At 54.9% G+C, this 21,568-nt stretch overlaps 2 protein-coding genes across 2 annotated transcripts; one reads left to right on the plus strand and one right to left on the minus strand.

The window, feature by feature from the left end:
* Positions 1-3,010: 3,010 nt before the first annotated feature.
* BESB_054930 (uncharacterized protein) lies at positions 3,011-4,259 on the minus strand (the record flags this gene model as incomplete). The annotated part of the gene is made up of 2 exons (XM_029363928.1): positions 3,011-3,204; positions 4,049-4,259. The coding sequence occupies 2 exons, from the start codon at positions 4,257-4,259 to the stop codon at positions 3,011-3,013; spliced, it is 405 nt and encodes a 134-aa protein (XP_029219851.1).
* Positions 4,260-5,176: 917 nt separating this feature from the next.
* Positions 5,177-19,836, plus strand: BESB_054940 (uncharacterized protein; the record flags this gene model as incomplete). The annotated part of the gene is made up of 11 exons (XM_029363929.1): positions 5,177-5,537; positions 6,001-6,254; positions 6,606-6,801; positions 7,178-7,320; positions 7,681-7,875; positions 8,400-8,595; positions 8,870-9,040; positions 9,388-9,689; positions 10,111-10,206; positions 13,077-13,278; positions 13,349-19,836. 11 exons carry the CDS (start codon positions 5,177-5,179, stop codon positions 19,834-19,836), a joined length of 8,604 nt encoding a protein of 2,867 aa, XP_029219852.1.
* Between the last annotated feature and the right edge of the window lie 1,732 nt (positions 19,837-21,568).

Consider the following 21,568-nt stretch of genomic DNA (forward strand, 5'->3'; position numbering starts at 1 on the left):
AGAATTGTTGCGTACAAGGCTGCGATTCCACCAGGAGTTTATGGTTCACCATGTGCCTCTGTTTGGGGTGCTAGCCACGGTTCGCTCAAGTAGTTCCTGTGGCATAAGCTCCTTTCTCGTGGTTCTGTGGCATATAATAGTCTGATGACTAGAACGCAGTGCTTGACTGCAGAGTGAGACGACTCCCCCCTGCAATACAGCGGCGCTGATCGGCCGCTGGATGGAGGGTCCCCGCGGGGCTGCTGGCATAACGATGGGGCCGTGCAGCGCAACTTGCATAATTAGGTAACACTGAGCGAAGGCGCGGGCGTATCCAACTGTCCGCCGTGTCCTCGCGATGACGTCCGTCTCGGGATGCAGTCTCTTATGTGGTATTTATTCACTTCGTTCTCAGCCGGATCCGTCAGGTTTCGACAGAGGACGTCATGATATGCTTTCTGCAAAGGGATTTCAGCAGTGCACCTACTCGTGGGTCACTTTGGTGGTCAAACTACTGTAGTTCTTCATCGAGTGGCAGGCTGAAGAGCACTCTTCATGATTCACTGCTACCAGGAGAAGGCAGGCGCTGTCAAGTCCCGTCTTGTTTGCCTGCGTTCTACTACAGCATCGCGGCTCAGGGAGAACCCGCCCGTCTTTCGTGCGCCTACAGACCCACGGCTGCCGTCCACCCCCTCCCCCTGCTGCCCCCCCCCCCCCCCGATAACTTTTCTGCCGCCTCGCGTTTCTCTCTGCTCCGAGAACTCTACGGCTCTTCCACGTCAGCAGTCCCTCAAGGCTCGAGTTGACAAGTTCTTTGTACTGATCCAGCTTGCAGGATGCGCGAGAGGTGCCCAACAAGAGTCGTGCACTTTCCGCAGCCTCGCTGCGCCCAACTGTCCTGATTTTCGAACAACAGACGCAGACTAGTGGACAATCGTGCACCTTTTTCTCAAGCGCGAGTGCGTGAGCGTGGCAATTCAGTAAGCCTTGCATCACGGTTGTGCTTGAGAAAACTATTTCCGAGTGAGGCTATCAGCTCGCCACAGCGGCTGTGACCTCGTCTCTGAGGAATCCCTCCTCCCATCTCCTCCAGGGAACGCGGGTTCGAGAACAGGCCATGGCGCCCCAACGTACATCGCCAACCGTTTCGGATAACCCAGTATATCCGCCACTTGTGTCGTGCTGCATGGCAGGTCGCATGGCAGGCTGAGGTCGGCGGCTGCAGAACTCTGCGCGTTTTTGTCCTGCACGTCACAATCGTTGACGCGGGAATCGCTCCCGATGAACCGCCCCCCATGGTCAGCTGCAAGCACTGTCGTGACCGTCATGTTGGACGGCTCCAGCGGCGTCTTGCCCCGTTTGTCTCTTCTATCATGGTCACTGTGCCATCTGCGATAATCTGTACAGTGTCCATGGCGCGAGAGCCTCGGATCTGCAAGGACCACTCTTCCTGTTTCCCACGTAGAGCAGCTCTTCAAGCAGTTTCATAGCTTCCTGCAAGGACCCTCGCAGGCCAGTGCTTTCCACTCAGCGTCAGCTGTTTGTCCACAGTTACATCGGCGCGAGTTTTTCGCGCTGCGCTACACTATTATCGGCCGCGATAGGCCGATATGAGTGCCGGGTGACTATGCCTAGTATGATCAGACTAGAGCGTGTGGAAGATGAAGCAGCAGGCAATATAGCGGGAATGTCAGTTTGCAAGGTGTGCCAGTCATGGGTACGAAAAACGGTGCGACGGGAGATCCTGTTGAGTTCGTCTGGTGCGGGCGCCAGCACAAATGGAGGAGTGCTGATAGCCGGTGAGTCCCAGTGCTTGCTTTGGTCACGTGTATTGCCGCGTCGCATGCCCGTTCCGACTTCGAGGTGGACTGAAGGTTACAGCAGCTGCAAACTGAGACCAAAGCGGGATCACCTCAATTCTTCCTGATGCTTGAAGCGCCTTCGCCAGAGCCGAGCGAGCCAGCCTTTCGGTCGAGCCTTGCACGACGCCGCCGAGAACAGAACAGTATGTGGCTCCAGCTGTTTTTGCAGTTAGGCGGCACAGCTTGAATCTGTCTCATTTCTCCCATCTACTATAGCACCATGTTACGCGCGTTGCTAAGTGCGACTGATGAGCTGCTGCGTCTAACCTGATCACCTATCCGGGTGACTGACAAACAGCAGTAAACCAGGCAGGAGACGAAGTTGACAAGCGCGACTCCCTTGGCCAAAAGAAGGCGCTTCCTATTAATTCTTATAGCCTCCTCGAAATTGCTTGCAGCCGTAGTCGCGCACCTCCCCCTCATGCCGAGACATGAACAACCGTGTGCTCAAGCGAAGCACGTAGAGAGTACGCCGACGAGGCATGCATACCGTCTCCCACTGCGCAGAGACTTGAGAGGACTCCACGTAGACAGCTGGAGCGTGTGGGTGGTACGGCCCCACAAACGAGGGCAACGTTTACTGCTGTTCTCTCAAGCATGCAGGGCGAAATCCAATTAACAGCGGAGCCGATGGGGTTCCATCGCATCCGCAGCTTTGTACGTTGCTCTAAGTCTCTAATATATTCACTTAAGCAATATTTCTAATATATTCACTTAAGCAATATTTTATTCAAGAGTTCTCTTCTCGGCCAGATCTCACCAAGCTGGCACTGCACGATTCCCAGTAAATGAAGGGCATGCCATTTTGTCGCTTCATTGAGACTTCTTTGCGCCTCGTGTAGACTTTGCATGCAGAGCCTATGAGCTTCGTCAAGCTTCTCGTCCCGCAAACTACGAAACAAGTGACAGCCAGAAACACATTGTCGGCGCGCCTGCCTTTCGACAATGGGCACTTGGGCCCCGATCAGGTTAGGAAGTCAGTAAACGGTGACACTGCTGGCAACAACTTCGAAGGTGTGTAGAGGCCTCCGGAAGGGTTCTCTGTTGCCGACGACCAACTGGTGGCCGCTTGATTATACAGCATGTGGGCTCACTGTTGCCAATCTCCGATGCTGGTAGCTGCGTAAGCGGACGATAGTCCTTGTGCCGAAGGGGGGGCGGGCGCGACATCACTGGCATATCGAGGCATACATTCCAAAGATTACTCGCAGTTTGTCTTCTGCCAGGTAGTTGTGGTCTGCAGCGAAGAATTCGGCTGCCATCTGCTCGTTCAGTCCAAACTGGCACTCCCTGAAGGCTGTGGGAGAGTCACTGTAGGCACCGCACGCCTCGGACCGCTCCTTCGCGCCCGGTCGTCCCGTCTCTGTTGGTAGAGGAGGAAACCAAAAATCTTGTTGCAACGTGCAGTTCTGCTGGAAGTGCAGTGATTTACTCGACAGGTGGTACTATTAATGAACAGCCGGGCCACGCGTGCTTTACCACTCGCACTGATGAAGAAAACTATTCCTGCACAAGCGTATAAAATTGGAGATTCCGTTGCGAGACTCAGCAGAGCATCTCAGCACTGTTTCAGATGTCCCCGCTTCAAACTTGCAGACACATCGGGGAGTAAGTGGGTTTCGGGGTCTCAAAGTACTACTGCGTCTATCTGTCACCTACCATGTCGCTTGACACGGCAGGGATTCAGCACGTTGGTGTGGCGTCGACGATAGGCTTACATCTTGAACAGCGGAAGACGGAACCAATACCTCAACATTCACAATGCAACACCGCAAGCCCTGCTCGGCAACATATACCTTTGATCAAGTCTGCGTCTAGAACGGAGAATCAATCCCTATAACGGGGAGCCTTCTGTTGGCATATACGGGTGCCGTGATGGCTTTTGAACAGACTTTGTGTGGGTATTAATCTGCCAGGTAAGGTTTCGGTCATACCGCCTTCTTGACCGTAAGCCTCTCTGAAAACAGGTTTGTTTCGTTACTTCTGCTAACGGTACGGGCGACCCCTCGAACCAAGCTGAGCTGTACGGCTCAGCTGTTTTACCCAGCACCGCACAAAATGACATACTTGTTTCAACAGCAACAAAAGCAAGCTCGTGTCACGCTCTGAAATATCGCCATACGCAGCAGGTGCATAGACACCAACGGCTGGCGGTCGGCGTCGTAGGCAGATATGACAGGATGCCCCATTGCATTGAGCAGACATACCTGAGGTTTTCGCCGCCACCGGCATGGCCGTCGCCTCAATAGTAGTTTCATCGTGCGCCGTTGCACTGCCTTTCGAATCTGGTGCTCCGCATGTGCTCGCGCACTTCGACGTTGGCTGCTGTGAGGAGCAAGAGGAATTATTCGTCGTCACTTGCAGCCGATCTGCGGCCCGCAGGGCCTTGAATCCGATTGGAGCGGTACCGTACGGCATCGGTAAACACGCCACTGTGTGCGATGATCATCTGAATTGAGAAGCCACGATGACCGCATATGTAGAGGGCCGTATACAGATGCTTCAAAGACGCTTGTCGGACGCGTTCATGATGCTCTAGAAATTTCCACGGCGGACGGTAGGACGCGTTTGAGCAGCCCAGCTTGTTCTCTCAAAATGCAAACTCGACAGAATCGCCGGCGAAGCGCCACCCCCCATGCGTGAGTTCGTGTTAACCAGGGTATTTTCCATCGTGGCCGAAAACCAAAAAGGCGAAGCTACTGTCTGTATGTAGCATTTTGTTTTCGCAAGGCCAGGAGCATGCGAAATAGCTTGGACAAGACGAATGCCCCACAACGGCGGCCGGCGTGAAACTCCACAGTCGGAAATGGATTGCGATCGTTGCTCTTTTGATTAGCTCGTGTGGTTTCCTGCAGCACGCTACCGCAACGTCTCTGCCAAGCCTGTACTGTAGCGGGACCTGGGCACACTGGTACGTGCTTGAGCCTCCGCCTGTGAAATTGTGTGACATGAGTGCGTGACGTGCGTAACAAAGCCCAAGTAGCTTGTCTGCGTTTGGGTTTGAGGCTTGTATACCAGTACCGCATGATTCGCGCATGTAATTCCACTCGGATAGATGACTCATAGGAGAGATGATGTGATGCGTAGCTCTAGACATAAGGGACCACCGTCAGTACTCGCTTCGCGTTATTCCTCAGGTGGGTAGCCGCTACTGACGGAAGCCGCCTTGACTTTTTATTGATGAAGCGCTCAGCTCTTCTGAGCTGGACTTCATCTCATTCGTGTCGGGATACCTCCTTCTTCCAAGGAACCTGAACAGCAGGATACGCCTTTCTTTTCCCCAGCGGCCATCGAATCTTATCAGTCATGCTGACTTTGATCTATCCTCAGACAACATGCCGGATGACACCGTCAACCTGGCGGATGCCACCCCCTGCGCTTGGCCCGCTACCAATAATACCACCGGCTATAGCCGCTGCGACGCCGCACCTTGCATTGATAGGAGAATCAACGTCCAAGTTTACCTGAGAATGAGACCTACAACTGAGGCGACAGAACTATTGGAACTGCGGGGACGACACAAGAATATTCTGGTGGCTCGGCTACCCCGAAAAGAAAATGACTTTAGACAAGGAATCGTGGACAATACCAAGCTCGAGCACACCTTTTATTTTGACGGCATCTTTCCTATGGAGGCGCACCAGGAAAATGTTTTTCAGACAGTGGCGACCCCTGTCCTGGAGGGCCTTATGAAAGGTACCCCGCAAAGCGAACTGTCGTTTTCGTGTCACAGAATTTCGGAGAAGTGGCACGAAAATGCCTACTGCGAGGGATGGCAACAACGGAAGAGGACGTGAGGTCTCGCAGGATCCCCACAGCGCAATGAGCAGATTATGCCCTGTGCCTCTTTACGACCGATATCTTCAGCTGCTCCAGGGCTACGGGGTTACGCTCGTTCCTTTGATCTTCACTACACTTATAATGATGCCACCTTTGTCCAGACACGTAGCTCTGGTGCAGTCTCAGGGGCGCCGCTTTGCCAGCTGTACAAGCACCGTGGCACCGGCCGGCGAAGAGCCTTTGCGACACAGAATCGCCTCAAATTGGGGAAGCGAGGCGGGGCAGCAACTTGCTCTGCTTGCCTAGGGCCTAGGACGGCAATCGCAACTGGAGCTCGTGCAGACAGCCCCGTACTGTTTTGCGAATTTTGTTAACTCAGGCATCAACGGCACAATTTTTGCCTATGGCCAGACGGGCACTGGCAAGACCTTCACGATAACTGGTGGGGCGGAGAGCTACAACGATCGAGGAATAATCCCCCGTGCTCTGTCCTTCATTTTCTCCTGCATAAAACGGGACGGACTGGTACAATACAGGGTGGCGATATCTTATCTGGAGGTGTACCAAGACAAGGGATACGACCTCCTGACCAAAGCACAGGTCGACGCGCGTCGCATTGACGATTTGCAAAAGGCAAGCGCATTTCAAATAACGGACGCACAAGTCACGGCCTCTATGCGTGGGACTCCGTCTTAGTAAAGCTTTTTGCCTTTAAGAGGTTCTGCCGTCGCGACGGAGAGCGTTAAAAAGCTCCAACAAGCCTCTTTCGCAGCCTCGGATTGACACCCATGTCCACCAACTCCCGGACATGCAGGCCCAGCGCTCACGCGTGCAGTCACTCAACGAAGCAGTCAGCATTCGTTCGCAGCACCTATGACGAAAGGAAGGGTTACGCCGCGCTATGAGAGTTCCTTATTCCAGCTACATGAAACGCCGGTGACGCATCTATGGACTGGTTATCCCCCTGCCTGCTATTCCGCTTAGGTCGTCGCGAGTGAAGACGAAGATGGAAATCTCGTCTTGCGAGGTTTATCTGTGAACACTGCGACCACCGAGGAAGAAGCAATCCACTTGCTTTTCCATGGTGACACTAACAGGATCGTGGCAGAAACGCCGCTGAACGATTCTTCCACTCGATCCCACTGCATCTTCATTATATGGTTAGAAGCCCGCGAAGCAGGTATGATAGACGCAAACTTGATGCAGTGAGCACTGGGTTCGTAGACGGTGCCGCTGACAGGAGTTTGGACTTTCATTGGTCAGCAGCCGCGCCCACGCGCGCCGTGCTGAGTAGCTGTGTACTCTTGTCGTCCGGTACTCGTCAGTACTTTCAGGTGGTAGTCACTTAAGCGTCATAAGAACTGCTATTCAGTTGTTTATTGCCTACAAGGCGTATAATCTTGAGCGAATCTAAAGGCATGTCATGCAAGATATTTACAGAACCATTCACCGTTTTCTGTCTACAGAAGATATGACATGAGTCTTTAGCAGGCAGACTTCCCACGACCGGGGTCCAGCTTCGTGCCCAGCCGACTTGCCCACCCTCTGCGTTGCAGGGTCTTCGGTGATCAGGCGTTCGAAGTTGCAGCTAGTCGACCTCGCGGGGTCAGAGAGAGTCAAACAGAGCGGCGTCAATCCTGGCGAGACCGTTTTCAGAGAGGCTTGCAGCATCAATCTTGCACTACACTATCTCGAACAGGTATCAGCACACGGCAGCGAAGAGTACCTAACGCCCGCAAACGGCATGCGCAAACCTTGTTAGACACAGCGAAATGGCCTGGTGGTGTAACAGGCAGCGTTCCCGATGGGGTAAAATACTGGCGCCGTCATCCGGAGGCACATCCGGCGTCGACACATCTACTCCTGCGCACGCCAGCACCGTGAGATGAGGTTCGGCCGTCTGACAAAGAGTTCTGGCGAATCTGTAGCAGGGAACCTCCATATTTACGACTGAAGATCAGTTCAAGATGAACTTGTCTTCAATCGCCCTGTCACCGGGGAACCAAGCGAAGCCCGTCCGTCATGCACGCGCGACGCTGGGAGTCCACTGTCCCTCCAGGTCATCGTTGCCCTCCACGAACGGGCTCAGGGCCGTCGCGTCCACGTCCCATACAGAAACTCCATGATGACATCTGTCCTTCGAGATTCGCTCGGAGGCAATTGCCACACCGTCATGGTGGCCACTGTGACTCCGGAACGAGATTCAATTCCAGAGACGGTGTCGACCTGTAGGTTCGCACAAGCTGTTGCTCGAGTAAGAGGGGACGCACGCGTGGAAACAGCTAGCCGGCTACCCAGGAGCTCTCTGTCCTTCCCGACTGGGGTTATCCAATGCAAAGCACGGCCAGCACCCGTGGACCAGTCGACAGCATCCACCATCCTCGTCGCTGAAGTTTGCAGGCTCCTGTCGAGCCGCTCCCGCTGCCGCCGCAGTTTGTGTTCCACGCGCAACTCGTAGGGTAATTGTATTTGGGTGCAGCAGCTGGAGATGGCCATGGCAGTCGAATTCAGATACATACACCATGGCAGACACATTTCAGACATATCTGGTGGCCATATCATTGCCACATACTGGGCGTTGGTCTAGTTCACTCTAGCAGAACGCAACCCATTCCCGCGGCCTGAGGAGACTGCAGAAGCGGATCCAGCACCGGCTGCTACTATGCAGTTTCGAGGCAAACAATCGTGATTATGTCCAGATTAGATATACTACCGCTCTTTCAAGTTGCCCCGCATTCAGTGCCACGTGAGTCTTCAACTTGTGAGACCCCTATGTAGATCGAAAACCAAGCGACTGTGAACGAAGAGATCGATCCAAGCCTATTGATAAAAAAGCTGAAGCGGGAAAACGAGGAGCTCCGCGCGCACATCGAGATCTTAAAATCTCAAGGAGGTGGCGGCTTCAGCGTCGACAGAGACCTTAGCGAGGAAGAAAAACGCAGATGTGAAGACTACGTGGATGCCTACATCAATGGTAGTCGCCAGTGAGGTTTACCGGCATCACACTGAGATGCCGTGCACAGGCGCCTACTATCAAACCGTGTGACGAGCTCCTCAGCATACGCTACTGACTTAGGTGCTACTAGGAGACAAACTCAGGGTGCGTGGCCACCACGTTTAGGGGTTAGGGCTAACCCTAACCTTATCGGTGGCGGCGATGTGAAGCAGACTCTGTGTTGCACTTGGAAATTAAGCCGTGATATGAACCAGCAAAAGAAGGAGATATCTCTACGATGGTATCTGCGCAGCCTTCAAAGAAGATCCTGAGGCTCAGCCCCTCCTGGGACCGGATGTGCGGAAGATTCGCCTCGCTTTCAAGATCTTTCGCGATCGCTGCGTCTGTCTCAAGACGCAGCTGGAGGCGACTTCTTTGAACGACAGGGCATGCAGCACAGAAAATACCAAAACAGAGAGAGCAGGTCCGCAAACGATTGCGCACCCGCACAGTACACCTTGAAAGCCATTTCTTGCACTATGTACTGCCACCAAAAAGCGGGACTCCGCGGTATTCCTGTCAGCGTGATAAGAAGTATTCCTGTCACCCCCCGGTGTGGCTTCCTTCTACAGGTGGTCTATTTGTCCACCCATGTCTTTGATCAATCCTTTACGCCGATCAGGTTCAGGTTGTCGTGGCGCACACGCTCGATAGAAGGGGCGGTTGGCTCTTCGCCGGTTCGCGTCGAGGCTGCTGCCTCTCTGCTCAGAGACCACGCGCACGCTGTCGCTTATCTGACATGTCTGTCGTGGGATCTGCGCCTTCTTCCAGGCAGAGAGGGGACAGGCACAGGAAACGTCTCTTCTCACCTCAGCTCGTCGGAGGGGAGCTGCAGCCCCCAGCTCCGGAGTGACATCGCCAAACTCAAGTTGCATGTGGAGCAACGGGATGCAGAGATCGCAATTTTGATCGACATGCTGAACAAACATGGCGTCGGTCGGGACCGCGAAAGTGTGAACGGAGTTGCAGTTGCAGCACAGTCACGGGACGTGCTTCCAGCCGCGGATAAGAGTACGTGCAGTCTGTGCGATTTAGCTGGCGAGGAAGCGGGGCTGATGCCCCGCACTTACAGAGTACGCTACAAAAGGGACCCCAGCTGAAAGCGTAGAAGTGGTGCATGACGTGTGACGAGGCAAGCCTGTTGCCTACACGGAAACGGCCAGCCTCGAGCAATCCCATCGTTTGAGGCGGCCCTGCCCTCGCATGTGAGTGGAGACAGCCCGCAGTTCCAGGACAACAGATGCAGCAACGCGCACAGGTTGGTTTCTACCGTGCGCTGCGGAACCGCTTCAGCCGAGGCGCGAAACCATCCGTAATTGTACTCGGTGGCAGAGTTAAATGTCTCGCCAGTTCACGAGTAGCCGGATGACGAAAGATAGACCAAGAAGACTTGCCCCTATTGTGTCACGCTGCGCCTCGCGCCATATCATACTCTGTAACGTACTCGGAAATTTACGCCACGCAGTCAAGGCAGGGTGCGGTATGCTTTTACAGGTGCCTGCGCACTGCCGCGAGACTGCGCTCCGGGCCAGTTCTCGCTTCGTGGTGACTCCCACCCGCCTCCTGGTGCAGATGCTTCACAAGATAAAAGTAAGCGTAGAGGCATACTCTCCGTGGCTGTCAAGCGCTAGCTCGGGAGGAAGTCTGCTTCAAGCCATCCGCAGCATCAGCTGACAGTGCCACATGGACGGAGACAGCAAGATGAACACCCGCGGCCGTCACTAGCCAGACGCAGCGTTTGTTTATGCAAGGAACTCAATGCCTTGGCTGATACGTATGCTGAAAGATATTGGAGTTGACAGAGCAAAAGAGCACGGCAGTATTGCCGTCCATGTAACTGTGAGAGGTTCCTGCAGCGGACACGAAGTATAGTCGCTGAAGCACCAGCTCAGGACGCCAGCGTCCGCAGGCGCGCCTCTCGGCGCGTTTCATGCTTGACACTGTCTCCGCTACACGCGCGATGTGCGTCCTTCCCCGCAGCCACTCATTCTTTAACCGATGAGAAGGCGACTGCGCTCTTGCTCGACAGGGGACGGGCTTTCGAGGTGTTCAGGAGAAACGTACGGAGATCCAGCATTCACGCGAATAACAAGGCGCAGTTACAGGAACTGTATGGCATGGCAAAGAGACTCGCAAAGCAAGCAAACGAGACAAGGAGGGGCGTAATCGAGGAACGGGATAAGCTGTGTCACCTGCGTGTGGCGCACATGAATGACACATGCGACGCGCCCCCAGGACAGGTAAACAAGTCTCTCTACAGCATATTTGCGGACCCGGTCCCAAAAGCACTTGCTGTGCGAGGTAGACGGCGAAGGATGCGGTTTCGCGCACTAGTTTTACAGTAAACAGGCAGATTCGCCGTCCCTGTTATTTTCACGCTGTAGCGCCCCGCTGGGACGACCACCGCGACAAACACTGACGACGCGGGCATGGTGGCAGGCGGAATGCTCTGTTGCCAGCTGGATAGGCCCTGTTGTCACACTGTTTCTGTATAGGAGGAAGAATGTATACGCGAACGAATTTCACGCTATAGAAAGGACTACAGTCGATGCACTGAAGAACTGTCTCAGGTGAAGAACCAAATCAGGCAAGTGCTACACACAATGGAGTTCAACAAACAACGACTGCAGTCGTCATTTGAGGAATGGTTCAGAACGCTTGCAAAAGCCAGGAGGCCTGCGGCTCCGTTCAACGGATCCGCATGCAAGAACGACGACTGATAGCGACTTTTCCAAAGTTCGGGACGGCCGATGAGTCTGGTTGTGTGAAGCCGCTTGCGATCTCACCCATGTTGTGACCTACTGTCTCGGCACTGCCAGATGAGAGCCCCATGCAGTGAAGGCTCATGAGAACGCTACGTGTGCGATGCTTCGCATTAAGGCGCGGTTACCGCCACGATGCAGTTACTTAGTGTCACCAGCAATGGACCAACAGTCCGTACATCCAAATATAGCATCACTCGCGCTCTGAGCTGTCTTGCGCCTAGTGCCGTAGTGGATGTTTGATCTCATTCACATGCGGCAGATGCAACATATCATAGAGGAAAGAACTGAATCAGATTGCTGAAAAGTATCCGCACTGTGATGCTTTTGGCCGATGAGTTGGCGACCACACACACGGCGCAAGTAGCCCCCATCGCCGGTATCCACCTCCATCACAGTACGAGACTCAGATAAAGCCCATGGTTTGCTGGAAATGCACTACAGTGACCGGGCGCGCTCGTGTCTCGGTACGTTTATGAAACGCTGCGGGTTCGTCACCAGTCGCTGAGGATCTCTGGAACGGTTTAGCGTAGGTCCGGTAACATGTGCGGCTCTCTGCGATCCGAGCCACCCAGTGCACAAGGACGGAACTACAACATGCCGGCGTACTCCGGCTTATAACTTGGTACCATTTGCACGCTTCCTACAGTCGCAGATACAAGGAGCGATATCGGCTGAATTGTCTCGTTAGATGGTCGACAGACCTATAACTGTCACGAGCGTCCTCACAGTAACTACTCCACAGGAGGAGCGACTGCGATTTCAGAAGGGATAGACTACCGAGAAGAAACACTAACTGTATCACAACTACGGTGGATACCGGCGGGGTGCGTAGCAATATAAGGAAAATTGAGACAAGGGCCACACTTCCGTGGCCCACTCCGAAACTCAGTAGCCAAAAATTGGATCCAACAGCCAGGCATCCCCTGCACAATGGATACTCCGGACGCCAAGACAAAAGGAACGGAACTGGTGGTGGTAGGGCCTTGTTTGGTTTTTCGTTGTATCCCATTCAACAGGAATGACACATCGACCGTGCTGCTTTCAGGGCTTGCCCTGTCCTGCCCTCCGCTATCCTCGAAAATGTGTTCCCACAGGAACGAGTCTTGCAGCCGTTCCGAGATATAGACTACGCTCGCATTCCCCAGAGGGGAGACCCGCCTGGCTTTCGCGGCCCAAGGGTTAAGCGGCTGCGGTGGTATCGTCTCTACGCTACCTCCCGGTTATTACTGTAAAGGCGCGCCCGTCGATCGCGATTTCGACACCGACCACGTTGTGCACACTCCACGGCACAAGAAACAAGTCCGTATAAAGCACTAATAGCTACGCTAGAGCCATATAAATTGTGGGATCGTGCACGCTCGACCCGGCGGGGCGTGAGGCAAGAAGCGCAGGCAAACCCGCTGAACCGTCCGGCCCTGTCATTCTTGTTATCTTTGCACTTTGTGTCGTTCGTTATACGTATCCCGTTTCATCGCAAGAAAACGTGGAGCAACAATGAATCGCCCTGTGTTTAAATTGCTGTTAGTCCTTTGTTGGACAGGGCTCGGTTTTCTGTCAGAGCTAGCCCAGGGCTCTCAACAACACGACTCGGCTACCTCCACACAGATTGGTGAAGGAGCTACTATACCAGTTGTAGACTTTCTTCTGTCAGAGGTACTTGCATTCCCAAACGCCCTCTCAGTTTACAAAAAGCAGGTTGTGTCCGACGCTACATTCCTCAAGGATGATGGTCCGACTTCTCTAAAAGATCTGCACAAATATTTGGTTCCTCCCGCGTCTGTGGAAACGGGCGAGCACACACCGTGGTCTATTGCGAACGACCCGCTACTGGTTGCCGCACTTCATCTCAAGAGCAACGGTCAAAATGCGCACAAGTCCAAACCTCGAACAGCCGATGGTAAGCCAGACATATCACGTATGGGAGGCCTGTTACACTAAACCATTTTCTGCTGCCACTTGTGATTCAGAACACACTCTACAGCAACAACGCCTTCGCCGCCGCCTACAGACCGCAATAACCGACACCGCCCGAATCGCTAACACCATATGGACACCCGAGGACACACTGACGACTGCAGCGGACGCCCCATCGGCAGCAGGTGCAGAGGCGGCCGCACGAGCGATGATTATCCGGTTTGCGCGGGAGGTGGGAAGACAGGAAGGCGCTGAAGAAGAGTACGCCAGTCGCGCTGCTGATTTTGTTGACCAGTTTCTCGCTCCCGCGGGTTTGATGCAAGAAGTGGCGCGAATGATGATGGCGGCGCGCGAGGCGAGGGAGAATGGCGACGAAGTCGCCCAGGGAATGAACTCGCCGGCAACCGACATTGACTTCCTTGATGGAGACACTGGAGCGCTGATGAGCATGCTGGGCGAGCTAGAGGCGCTGATTGAGTCCAAAGTCGCTTGCCTTGCTCTTGGCAAAGCATTCTTCAAGAACGTGCTAGTGCCACTCAAGCTGGCAGCCCCAGTAGCCAGCATGTTGCTTGACAAGAAGCCGTTGCTGCTGAAGGCGTTTGCACTGAAGGCTCTGCTGCTCAAGCCCGATCTTCTCTTCAAACCGGATCTTCTCTTCATGCCGGAGCTTCTGCTCAAACCGGATCTCCTCTTGAAGGCAGGTCTCCTCTTGCCTGGCGGCGGCGACCTGGAGTTGAAGAAGCTACTTCTGGCTGCGGTGTTGGCGCCGAAACTGATAGCAGGCCTCAAGGCGAAGTTCGGCACCTCTGCGATTGACGTGCCATTCGTGCTAATTGAGAAGCTGCTTTCAATGGACCCTGCCCAGATCGTGACGCTTCTCTCGGGTTTGGCAGGTGGCGGCCTTGACGGATTGCTGGAGACCATGGACGCAGATAGTGTGAAGCTTCGAGCAACTGGAGAAGACTTGGCCAACTCAGCAAACTCGGTGGAGGTCTCTGATGTCTCGGCAGCAGGTGCAGAGGAGGCCGCACGAGCGATGATTATCCGGTGTGCGCGGGAGGTGGGAAGACAGGAAGGCGCTGAAGAAGAGTACGCCAGTCGCGCTGCTGATTTTGTTGACCAGTTTCTCGCTCCCGCGGGTTTGACGCAAGAAGTGGCGCGAATGATGATGGCGGCGCGCGAGGCGAGGGAGAATGGCGACGAAGTCGCCCAGGGAATGAACTCGCCGGCAACCGACATTGACTTCCTTGATGGAGACACTGGAGCGCTGATGAGCATGCTGGGCGAGCTAGAGGCGCTGATTGAGTCCAAAGTCGCTTGCCTTGCTCTTGGCAAGGCATTCTTCAAGTATGTGCTAGTGCCACTCAAGCTGGCAGCCCCAGTAGCCAGCATGTTGCTTGACAAGAAGCCTTTGCTGCTGAAGGCGTTTGCACTGAAGGCTCTGCTGCTCAAGCCCGATCTTCTTTTCAAACCGGATCTTCTCTTCATGCCGGAGCTTCTGCTCAAACCGGATCTCCTCTTGAAGGCAGGTCTCCTCTTGCCTGGCGGCGGCGACCTGGAGTTGAAGAAGCTACTTCTGGCTGCGGTGTTGGCGCCGAAACTGATAGCAGGCCTCAAGGCGAAGTTCGGCACCTCTGCGATTGACGTGCCATTCGTGCTAATTGAGAAGCTGCTTTCAATGGACCCTGCCCAGATCGTGACGCTTCTCTCGGGTTTGGCAGGTGGCGGCCTTGACGGATTGCTGGAGACCATGGACGCAGATAGTGTGAAGCTTCGAGCAACTGGAGAAGACTTGGCCAACTCAGCAAACTCGGTGGAGGTCTCTGATGTCTCGGCAGCAGGTGCAGAGGAGGCCGCACGAGCGATGATTATCCGGTGTGCGCGGGAGGTGGGAAGACAGGAAGGCGCTGAAGAAGAGTACGCCAGTCGCGCTGCTGATTTTGTTGACCAGTTTCTCGCTCCCGCGGGTTTGACGCAAGAAGTGGCGCGAATGATGATGGCGGCGCGCGAGGCGAGGGAGAATGGCGACGAAGTCGCCCAGGGAATGAACTCGCCGGCAACCGACATTGACTTCCTTGATGGAGACACTGGAGCGCTGATGAGCATGCTGGGCGAGCTAGAGGCGCTGATTGAGTCCAAAGTCGCTTGCCTTGCTCTTGGCAAAGCATTCTTCAAGAACGTGCTAGTGCCACTCAAGCTGGCAGCCCCAGTAGCCAGCATGTTGCTTGACAAGAAGCCGTTGCTGCTGAAGGCGTTTGCACTGAAGGCTCTGCTGCTCAAGCCCGATCTTCTCTTCAAACCGGATCTTCTCTTCATGCCGGAGCTTCTGCTCAAACCGGATCTCCTCTTGAAGGCAGGTCTCCTCTTGCCTGGCGGCGGCGACCTGGAGTTGAAGAAGCTACTTCTGGCTGCGGTGTTGGCGCCGAAACTGATAGCAGGCCTCAAGGCGAAGTTCGGCACCTCTGCGATTGACGTGCCATTCGTGCTAATTGAGAAGCTGCTTTCAATGGACCCTGCCCAGATCGTGACGCTTCTCTCGGGTTTGGCAGGTGGCGGCCTTGACGGATTGCTGGAGACCATGGACGCAGATAGTGTGAAGCTTCGAGCAACTGGAGAAGACTTGGCCAACTCAGCAAACTCGGTGGAGGTCTCTGATGTCTCGGCAGCAGGTGCAGAGGAGGCCGCACGAGCGATGATTATCCGGTGTGCGCGGGAGGTGGGAAGACAGGAAGGCGCTGAAGAAGAGTACGCCAGTCGCGCTGCTGATTTTGTTGACCAGTTTCTCGCTCCCGCGGGTTTGACGCAAGAAGTGGCGCGAATGATGATGGCGGCGCGCGAGGCGAGGGAGAATGGCGACGAAGTCGCCCAGGGAATGAACTCGCCGGCAACCGACATTGACTTCCTTGATGGAGACACTGGAGCGCTGATGAGCATGCTGGGCGAGCTAGAGGCGCTGATTGAGTCCAAAGTCGCTTGCCTTGCTCTTGGCAAGGCATTCTTCAAGTATGTGCTAGTGCCACTCAAGCTGGCAGCCCCAGTAGCCAGCATGTTGCTTGACAAGAAGCCTTTGCTGCTGAAGGCGTTTGCACTGAAGGCTCTGCTGCTCAAGCCCGATCTTCTCTTCAAACCGGATCTTCTCTTCATGCCGGAGCTTCTGCTCAAACCGGATCTCCTCTTGAAGGCAGGTCTCCTCTTGCCTGGCGGCGGCGACCTGGAGTTGAAGAAGCTACTTCTGGCTGCGGTGTTGGCGCCGAAACTGATAGCAGGCCTCAAGGCGAAGTTCGGCACCTCTGCGATTGACGTGCCATTCGTGCTAATTGAGAAGCTGCTTTCAATGGACCCTGCCCAGATCGTGACGCTTCTCTCGGGTTTGGCAGGTGGCGGCCTTGACGGATTGCTGGAGACCATGGACGCAGATAGTGTGAAGCTTCGAGCAACTGGAGAAGACTTGGCCAACTCAGCAAACTCGGTGGAGGTCTCTGATGTCTCGGCAGCAGGTGCAGAGGAGGCCGCACGAGCGATGATTATCCGGTGTGCGCGGGAGGTGGGAAGACAGGAAGGCGCTGAAGAAGAGTACGCCAGTCGCGCTGCTGATTTTGTTGACCAGTTTCTCGCTCCCGCGGGTTTGACGCAAGAAGTGGCGCGAATGATGATGGCGGCGCGCGAGGCGAGGGAGAATGGCGACGAAGTCGCCCAGGGAATGAACTCGCCGGCAACCGACATTGACTTCCTTGATGGAGACACTGGAGCGCTGATGAGCATGCTGGGCGAGCTAGAGGCGCTGATTGAGTCCAAAGTCGCTTGCCTTGCTCTTGGCAAGGCATTCTTCAAGTATGTGCTAGTGCCACTCAAGCTGGCAGCCCCAGTAGCCAGCATGTTGCTTGACAAGAAGCCGTTGCTGCTGAAGGCGTTTGCACTGAAGGCTCTGCTGCTCAAGCCCGATCTTCTCTTCAAACCGGATCTTCTCTTCATGCCGGAGCTTCTGCTCAAACCGGATCTCCTCTTGAAGGCAGGTCTCCTCTTGCCTGGCGGCGGCGACCTGGAGTTGAAGAAGCTACTTCTGGCTGCGGTGTTGGCGCCGAAACTGATAGCAGGCCTCAAGGCGAAGTTCGGCACCTCTGCGATTGACGTGCCATTCGTGCTAATTGAGAAGCTGCTTTCAATGGACCCTGCCCAGATCGTGACGCTTCTCTCGGGTTTGGCAGGTGGCGGCCTTGACGGATTGCTGGAGACCATGGACGCAGATAGTGTGAAGCTTCGAGCAACTGGAGAAGACTTGGCCAACTCAGCAAACTCGGTGGAGGTCTCTGATGTCTCGGCAGCAGGTGCAGAGGAGGCCGCACGAGCGATGATTATCCGGTGTGCGCGGGAGGTGGGAAGACAGGAAGGCGCTGAAGAAGAGTACGCCAGTCGCGCTGCTGATTTTGTTGACCAGTTTCTCGCTCCCGCGGGTTTGACGCAAGAAGTGGCGCGAATGATGATGGCGGCGCGCGAGGCGAGGGAGAATGGCGACGAAGTCGCCCAGGGAATGAACTCGCCGGCAACCGACATTGACTTCCTTGATGGAGACACTGGAGCGCTGATGAGCATGCTGGGCGAGCTAGAGGCGCTGATTGAGTCCAAAGTCGCTTGCCTTGCTCTTGGCAAGGCATTCTTCAAGTATGTGCTAGTGCCACTCAAGCTGGCAGCCCCAGTAGCCAGCATGTTGCTTGACAAGAAGCCGTTGCTGCTGAAGGCGTTTGCACTGAAGGCTCTGCTGCTCAAGCCCGATCTTCTTTTCAAACCGGATCTTCTCTTCATGCCGGAGCTTCTGCTCAAACCGGATCTCCTCTTGAAGGCAGGTCTCCTCTTGCCTGGCGGCGGCGACCTGGAGTTGAAGAAGCTACTTCTGGCTGCGGTGTTGGCGCCGAAACTGATAGCAGGCCTCAAGGCGAAGTTCGGCACCTCTGCGATTGACGTGCCATTCGTGCTAATTGAGAAGCTGCTTTCAATGGACCCTGCCCAGATCGTGACGCTTCTCTCGGGTTTGGCAGGTGGCGGCCTTGACGGATTGCTGGAGACCATGGACGCAGATAGTGTGAAGCTTCGAGCAACTGGAGAAGACTTGGCCAACTCAGCAAACTCGGTGGAGGTCTCTGATGTCTCGGCAGCAGGTGCAGAGGAGGCCGCACGAGCGATGATTATCCGGTGTGCGCGGGAGGTGGGAAGACAGGAAGGCGCTGAAGAAGAGTACGCCAGTCGCGCTGCTGATTTTGTTGACCAGTTTCTCGCTCCCGCGGGTTTGACGCAAGAAGTGGCGCGAATGATGATGGCGGCGCGCGAGGCGAGGGAGAATGGCGACGAAGTCGCCCAGGGAATGAACTCGCCGGCAACCGACATTGACTTCCTTGATGGAGACACTGGAGCGCTGATGAGCATGCTGGGCGAGCTAGAGGCGCTGATTGAGTCCAAAGTCGCTTGCCTTGCTCTTGGCAAGGCATTCTTCAAGTATGTGCTAGTGCCACTCAAGCTGGCAGCCCCAGTAGCCAGCATGTTGCTTGACAAGAAGCCGTTGCTGCTGAAGGCGTTTGCACTGAAGGCTCTGCTGCTCAAGCCCGATCTTCTCTTCAAACCGGATCTTCTCTTCATGCCGGAGCTTCTGCTCAAACCGGATCTCCTCTTGAAGGCAGGTCTCCTCTTGCCTGGCGGCGGCGACCTGGAGTTGAAGAAGCTACTTCTGGCTGCGGTGTTGGTGCCGAACCTGATTGAAGGACTGAAGGCTGGTATGAAGCTGGAAGTGCCTGTAGGGCGTGGCTGTAGCTTTTTTGGTGACTGCCATGGATTTGTGGGGTTGCTACCGCTGTTGCTGGCTGATCCGGATTCGGTGCAGGCGCTTGTTTCACTGAGCAGTGGTCCTCAACTGGAATCTGGTGCGGATCAGCTTTTCGGTACCGTTGAAGAGAGGATGGCTGCGATAAAATCCGCAGCAAGGAGTGCCGGACACCAAGGAAACGATCTTGAAGAAGAGGCACGGTTCCAGATTATCCGGTTCGCTGGCGAGATGGGAAACATTAGAGGAGCGCCGGAAGAGTACGTCAAAATCGCTACAGCATTCGTAGACCAGTTCCTTGCACCTACAGGCCTCCTACAGGATGTAGCAGAGATGATACGCCAGGCTAGGAAAGAGATTCCAGAGAGTGTTAATGTGGCTTCTGACTGGAGTACGCAGTTTTCCAACATCGAGCTATTTGATGGCGAGCTCGGCGCCCTGCTCAGTTTGGCATCGGAACTCGAGGCGGTGACAGATTCGAAATTCTCCTGCGTTGCCCTGACGAAGATTTTCTTCAAGCTATTTCTCGACCCTCTACATCTGATGACTCCCGTCGCCACCTTGATGCTTGGAAAGGCGCCCCAGTTACTGAAGATATTTGCACTGAAGTCCCTCTTGCTGCAGCCCAATGATGTCAAGCTCAAGAAAGCTCTTTTGGCAGCGGCATTCGCGCCGAAGCTACTTGGTGTATCACAAGCTGTCGAGGGGCCTCTGCGCACCCTATTCATGTAAGGGGACCACCCCGAACGATATTGTGGAGTGGCATGATGTGTACGCTAAACGGTCAGGCACAGTAGGCGCCGGCGCTGTGACAATTGGAGGCTGCGAGCCGTGCAACAGTCATTTTGTGAATAACCCTGTCGTATGCTGCTTTACGGAGATCCAGCTCTAGTGGAGGTTGGCATCGGTTACATGTGGAACATACGATGACTTGATGTGGACATTCGCATGGCATTATGACATCAATAAAGATAAGAGTTCATCTTCACTAGCGAGTTGGTGCGGTCGTGCCCTCTTGGAGGTTTGCGGTTCACCATCGAACCACGGCTCTATTAGAGGCACCCGGACACAGGCATTGGAGTTCGTCTGCTACTGCACAAAATAAAAGGGCTGAAATTGCTCCAGGCTCCTTGGTTTCTTATCCAGGCGCAGACAAATTCTGATCCGAGGAAGACTAGGAGACGTCTTCCTCGAATCAGGATTTGGCGAAGCACAAAGAACTCAGTGTTACCCTAGAGAGGTGCTAGCGAAATGGAGCTAAAAAACGAGAAACGCCAAGCACACATGTTATGTTCGTCCCTACGATTCTGCAGCCCCCAACGGCCCTCGCATCCGCGGCCGCCGACAGCACATCCGGGTTGTGATCTACTGCCAGAGCAGGCCGGCATGAAAGATCATGGAAGTACATTAGCATGCATCAGTCTGTCCACATCGTATCTGCCGGAACCATGGGCAAAGCAATAGCAAAGCATATAACTCGCCCCATTCGTAGGGCTTGAGGGGAGTCTGTAGCGGCCACCAGAAATCTGGGAGATGCGGGTTACCATTGCTGCCCCGCTGTGAGTGGTTGTGAGTGACATGCTGTGTCGGGGAAACTGAGAGGTGGAAAGTGGGATGGAATAATAGCGCCTGGCGCGGCCATGCATTGTGGTAATTGAAGGTGACCGGCCGTTGGACAGTCGATTACCCTCCAGGCACCACCAAGGTTTGATGCTTCATCCAGTGAAAGTGGGTTTGGGTGTGCGAGCACCAAGCGTGGATTCTCGACTTGATTGCACCCCACCACGACGGTGTTTGGCCCGCCGGAGGAACTACTACGCCGCGAGTGCAACGGCTGCATCAGCAATGCATACTGCAGAGGAGTATGAAGAGAAGCAGCACCGCCTCCAGTGGCAGCACCACCGGGGTTCCACCTCAACTCAAAGGGGAACCCGGTAACCGTCTGGCAGGGGTTTGTAGAGACTTGCCCAACCGTATCTTGGTTAGCCCTGTTGGGATGCTCGTGCGATGCTCCACAAGAATTGCCACATGCGCATTGAGCAGGCGCCCCCTGCACAAATGTGGGAAGGTGTGAAATACCCTCGTGAGAGCTCGGCTGCTCAACGGGCCTCTCTACGTGGGGAGTCCTCCTCCGAACCGCATCACCACCCGCAGGCGGTCCGCCAGCGAATGAAGACGCCTGAGGCTTCTCGCTAGACCCGTGTCTGCCTATAACAAAGGCGGACGCCGATTGATGACCCGCTGGGCGCTGGTGAAGCTTCGAGGTCACTTGTTGTTCACCCGTGACTCTTGCGATTCCGTTCCCAAGCTGCGCTGGCTCTTTTTCAGCATTCGCAGCGTAATCTTCTGCGGCAGGTGCCAACGTCGATGCGGCGGGGTCCGTGTTCTCCCTACTCGGAACATCGACAGTAGGCTCTCGCGCCGCGGTACAATACCCTGAACTCGCTGAACAACTCATGGGTAG

The sequence above is a fragment of the Besnoitia besnoiti genome, chromosome IV (genome assembly GCF_002563875.1).
Source record: "Besnoitia besnoiti strain Bb-Ger1 chromosome IV, whole genome shotgun sequence".
Taxonomy (NCBI): Eukaryota; Apicomplexa; class Conoidasida; order Eucoccidiorida; family Sarcocystidae; genus Besnoitia; species Besnoitia besnoiti.